At 38.0% G+C, this 6,000-nt stretch overlaps 1 protein-coding gene across 2 annotated transcripts in view; it reads right to left on the bottom strand.

The window, feature by feature from the left end:
• Positions 1-1,643: 1,643 nt before the first annotated feature.
• Positions 1,644-6,000, bottom strand: part of TBC1D4 (TBC1 domain family member 4) — a 101,380-nt gene continuing 97,023 nt past the window's right edge. For both annotated transcript variants that reach the window (XM_062566897.1, XM_062566898.1), the window contains 2 exons: positions 5,645-5,821; positions 1,644-3,898 (listed from right to left, as the gene is read on the bottom strand). In XM_062566897.1, coding sequence (XP_062422881.1) covers positions 3,680-3,898; positions 5,645-5,821 — 396 coding nt within the window. In that variant the 3' untranslated portion in view covers positions 1,644-3,679. The remainder of the gene's footprint in view (positions 3,899-5,644; positions 5,822-6,000) is intronic.

Raw genomic sequence — 6,000 nt, 5'->3', positions numbered from 1 at the left:
TAGCACTGACATTAAAACCTAAACAATGGAAATACAGAATCAACTACAATCCTTCAAACTGATGGCGTAGCCTGGGATAAATTTTAAAATGTTGCAGCCATCTATGACGACTACATAGAGCGGTATTGACCATTAATGCTGCCTGGGGTTAGTCGCTTCAGCGCACAAAAGGGTATTCAAACTAATACCTGTCTAGTTTCAGGTTTAGATGAAGTATCCAAACTCAGAACCTCTGGACAGTGAGAATGACATCAAATTCTTGCACAAACCATTGGAATCGCTTACGCAAACTGCTTCCTTTACCGCAAATCACCGTCTTCTTACAGCGATGTTATTAAGCAAAGCAGTGTCACGGTGAAGAGGGGATAATCGACCCACTTAAGACTACCCAGACATAATAGATCAGTCTGTGCTTTCAATTTGGGGCTTCAATTGGAACGTGTCTTTTATTAGTAGAACCATTTCCACCAAAATCTAATAGAGCTTCATGGAAAAAGTGAACAAAATACAAACGTAAAGCCATCTTAAAAAGATACCCTTCTTTTAGGAGAGGCAAAAAACAAACAAGCAAGCAAGCAAGCAACCTCACCTTTTTGACCAAATTTGCCATTCCTAAGAGGCGTGAATACCATAAAGAGAGTTCCTTATGTTAGCTCTTCTTAGCAGCCTGACCTCTTTCTGCTGTATTCCTGGCAGTCATACTTCTCAGTTACAAGCTTGTTTGCTAGCTAAAATTATGAATCTCTTCCCAGGCCTTTCAAGAAAGCCCTCTGCCAGCAGAAAGAGCTCTAAGTTAGCTGCTTCTGGGAACAGCAGATACTTTTTCCTCATTAGGATGAAATAGCTGTGAGAGCTATTATGTTTAGATCAGGCAGAACATTACTTTTATTCTAATTTTTTTTCCTCCAACCTCAGATGTATGATACAGGAAAAACAGAGCGATTTGACCAACCTCAGGAATCATCCTTTCTCCCAAGCAAATATCCTTGCCACTCAACCTCTGGCCTGTGGCACCTTAGACTTCCCTCTTCACAGTAGCATAACCAAAACCCAAGCAAAAATTGCTCCTGTAAAACTGTGAGCTATAGAGAGCGAGAAAGACAGATGGACACAAATACTCTGTCCACCATCTTCAAGTATAATTTTGCTGAAAGAATCAAAGACTTTGGCTTTTAGACCTGAAGAAAGTCTGCAGTCTATCTACTTAGCATAGGTTTCAAGCTAGATGCCCTAGAAATACCCTGCTTACAAGCCACACTTGTGTCCAAAAATGAATTCTATAATAAAAGTCCTCAGCATCATGAGGCACTTGCCTCATTGTAGTTTTACTTCTATACTTTATTCCTATTTGCTGTCACAGTGCCATCTTCCTCTTTCCAAACTAAATGCACAGCATCCTTAGGAGCTCATCAAATTACTATTCTCAACATGCTTACATACTGAACAAAGAGCTACCAGAAGAAAAACACTTTGAACATGCAAAACTATTTTCACTGATAAGAATTTCTATCATGCCTGTGTCCTTCTACAAATCCTTTTTTTTTCCACGCACAACTAATAAACAGATTTTTTTTTCTACCAGAAAAATAGTATTAAGACTGCTATTCAAGGTGTAGAAAAAATAAAACTAGCCAGAGGCCATGGGAAATGCAACAATGACATTTATTGGAATTTCTCCAGGCATTACATGAAAAGTTTGATAAGTGAAACAAAAGATAAAGCACATTCTGTGGAAAGAAAAAAAAATGATGATATATTTCTGGATAACCTTGATTCTTTGTAATACACTCTACTGCAGTTCCCCAGGACTGGTTTTGTATGTACATAACAGACAAAACTTACTTTGAACAAAATGGAAAAGAACTGCCTTTTCACTTGGCATTCTTCCACCTGGTACAACACAATATTACTGAAATACCTAGACAAAGTCCACATAGTTTTTATACACAGTGTTAAGACCTTGCACCCCAACTGTAGTAAGAAAGACTTAAGTAAATCAATATTTTTAATCAAGAAAACCCTACAATGGAAGTAAAAACCAACAACAAAAATCAAGAAGCCCCAAACCCCTCAGTTCCGCAGCAGCGTGCAGCAAATCAGCATGGTTGTTCCTCAGTTTTCTTTATGTCAACATAAAGTATAACACTTAGAAAGCATTTGCTTTCTAAATTGGACAATCTTATGCATAAAGACACTGCTGGATTTGGCACTTTGCTTAAATGTTTTTCATACTAAAAAGAATAAGCGTTTCCTGAAATGCAGTATAAACAGTAAGAGATAACATGAGCCACTTTGACACTCAATTTAACAGTTCAGACATGCATCCCAAAATACGTGTCTATTACATATCCGTCTAAGCTTCTTTGAAATTTCTGCTTGAAAACATTTTCAAATCTATATGCATCTTATCATGCCTTTATAAACATATTTTCTGTCTTGAAATGACCAGAGCTTACCTTTCTCTCTCCCAGAAAACAAACATGATTTTGTTTGTTTTAAAAAGACCACCCCCAAAAAGTATTAAAACAGGAACAACCAGAAAAGCATGAAACTGCTCCTGTACTTCAGAATTCCCTTTGAAATGTATATCCACTAGATATGTGAAAACTGAAAGGTACGTAATACTTGAAACTTGCTTGGTCCTCTCCCAAGGAACTTTTGCTGTACTGCCTGCAACCTGCCTTGATTCCCTTGTCAGCTGGAATCCATAACCAGCTCCCTGGCTCCGACCACGATAAGACAAGGCTTCCTGCAAGATTTCTTTGGTTAAATGAGAACCTCTTCCACACTTAACTATTATCACAGCAAGTCTTCTGCAGATAATTAACACCAGAATAAATACTACTCCGCAGCCTTATTTTCTTCCACCCATTGCTCCTGAAAAACTGCAGGACAGGTGGAAGCAAACAGGATGGGAAGAAAGTATTACCTCTTGCATTTACAAATTCTGCATGTGTGTGTATAGATATGTATTTAAGTCAGAGTTACTGAGGCTTATCTGTGACATGATGTTTTTTTGTTCAGTTCCAACATGCATGTGGAATTACGCTGCTGACTGGTACAGCCCAGACAGTGTATGGCACTAAACTCTCCCGGTACAAGCCAGGAGCGATACTTAACTCTGTGATTCTGCATTACTATGTACACAATGTCAGTAGAGTTAAATGACAGGCACGCATGAGTTCACATAGATTTTCCATAGAAGATGTGACACATGCTGCTCTTTGGAGGGAAAATTACATTCTCTTTTTTTTTTTTTTTTTTTTCAAGTATTATTCAGTATATATATAAAAAGACACATTATCTTCATTTCACTACAAGACAAGCACATCCAGAGTGAAATTGTAGTTCACCATTACCTTGGTTTTGACTACTGATTTTTTTTTTAATCTTTTCTGTTAGGTCAACTCTAAATATACATCTACTCATCATAATTACATGAGAATCCTTTACTTCCCCCTTGTGATTTATTTACACAACCATAAAAAAAATTAATGGTCTGAATTTGCATACTAAGGTTTGAAGGCCCATCTGTAGCTATGAGTGTCCCAGCACTAGTTTTGGATAATACCATAGCCTATTGCTTTCTAAGTTCATTGAAAACAGCATACTCATCTATTCTTTCCCTTAATATTTGAAGTTATGCTGCTTAGAAAACCCTGATTTATGGCTTATTTCCTTATTTTGTTTTATTATTTGGATTATAGTTTACTTCCTTCAGGAGCAGTTCACAGTCAGACAATGCTTCTGTTGGCAAATACTTCATTATCTGCTCGAGAGTCTTCTGATATGTTATCTTCTCCTGCTCCAGGGACTGAATTACAGTCTTCATTTTGTTCTCTCGAGTCAAAATAGTCTCCAGGCTGGATTCCAGACTCTGAATTTTAGCATGAGCAACCTGTAAACAATAACATTATCTTTACATTACATTGAGATACTCTGATTTGTTTTTTTTTAAATATTATTATTATGGTATACTCTTTGGTAAGGACACAATATAGCTACACAGATACTTCTAAAAGATATTTGTGTAGGCAGATGATACAATGAGCACCTACTGTGAGAGAATCTCCTTACACACAGGGCAACTTGGAAAATAGGAAATCCTTTCTGAGATAAGCTCTCTACTTCTCGGCTTTCTTTTTTATACAGTGGCCAGATTAATCTGAAGGATTTCTGAAAGTGTTGCAGAGGGAATGAGATATGCAAGTTGCAGCAAGCAAAAAACAGCTGGTAGTAACACAGGACTGGAGCTGCAGAAGACTCTTCCACAGGGGGAAGATCAAGGGGAAGGTCGGGGCAGGGAAGGTCGGGGCAGGGAAGGTCGGGGCAGGGAAGGTCGGGGCAGGGAAGGTCGGGGGGGGGGGGGAGAAAAAAAGCAAGGGGAAAATCACGCAGCTGAAGTAACACTGGAAGAGATGACTTGCCCAGCAGTGACAAAGCAATGGGAAACCTATGGAAGAAAGTAAAGCAGCAGAATTGAGAAGGGGTGATGAACCTAAACATCTCAGTCTAGAAACAGGGCTTCCAACTCTCCAACAAAAGACCTACAGCTTCTTCCAGAAAGAAGCTCAACCAGTAATCAGAAACCTTGGACCTCAGTAGCAGCAAATCTCTCTTTGCAAGAAGCGGAGAAACTCTAATCAAATGTTATTAGAAAAGGGAAAGAAAGCCCATACAAACAAAAAGATAAAGTGGTTAAGATAAAACTGAGGAAAATATACTAGAATACAGCAGTCGAAGAACAGAAGAACTTCCATGGAGGCTTTCAAACCATTCACAATTTTTCTATGCCCTTCGTGCAGTTTCAGAACAGAGATAAAAATCCAGCTAGTAACCAATAATAATAATGCCCAAGTAATTCACATTCTCCACAAATCACAAGAGTATAGCAGCGCACCTGTAGCCAGTAAACACCAAAATAACGAGGACATGACAGGAGCCTTAATGTTTTTGCTTCCATTTTCAGATTTCAGAAGCTGAAGGTGCTCTCCATCAATGCTGGTTAAAATGAGCAAGTAAATATAGAAACAGCCTGCTTACATAAAGCAGTCTTTCAGGAATATGCAAAACAACATCTATAGGGAAACCTGAAACAAGTCCTGGCATGGCTATGAGAAGAAGGGTAAATTGTGAATGAGGAAGAGAAGGCTTTTTTTTTTTTTTTTTTTTTTTTTTTTAAACTGAACATGATGGAAACTCACCTGTATTCAAGACTGCTAGAAGAGAGCACCTTTCAAAATAAAGTATGATTATGAGCTTCACAGAGAGGAACAGAAAGACACTGCCTACACAGGTATGAAGAAAACAAGACCACTATAGCTTATTTCTTAGAACAGGGAAGCAAAGCGATGAAGGGTCAGATGACTGATTTTTAGGCCAGATGTAAAAAATTTAATCAATATACTATGTTATGGAAGATAAGCCTAGAGATATTTTGAGAAAATAAATATCTAAAGCAAGAAGAAACAGTACAAGGGATGACAAAGGGGTTAAAAATATGCCTAACAGAAACATATTATTGCAATAGAGAAAATTGTTCAGCTGTATAAAATGTTACAGTCAGGAGACCTCTCACGCACATTCCTATTGGCTATGTCACAGAAATAACCTCTTCACGAGGTAGTGATCTTTAGTCATTTACCTGTAGCTTCTCCAGCAAATCCATGTTTTGTCTCTTTAGGTGGCTGTTTGCCCTCTCCAGCTTCTCCAGAGATTCACCTTCATCACAGGGATTCATATTTTCCTGGAGTTCATCCTGCAGCACATGGTACTCTACTTCATAAGCATGGAGCTGTTTTGATATATCCATCTCAAACACCTGCCAAAACACAAAAATAAATTTTTACCTGCATAAGGAGCATTTATCTCATATAAAAGCTTCATATAAATGATGAACTTCAATTCTCTTTTCATGTTCCTTTCAATAAAGCATTTTATGTGCAGGTCTGTGGTAAGAGCATTTTAGCATACAGAGTTATTAATTGTAGCATAATAAGT

This window comes from Rhea pennata, chromosome 1 (assembly GCF_028389875.1).
Source record: "Rhea pennata isolate bPtePen1 chromosome 1, bPtePen1.pri, whole genome shotgun sequence".
In the NCBI taxonomy this organism is placed as follows: Eukaryota; Metazoa; Chordata; class Aves; order Rheiformes; family Rheidae; genus Rhea; species Rhea pennata.
Note: the sequence above shows the minus strand (reverse complement) of the source record. Positions and strands in the feature narration are given on the sequence as shown.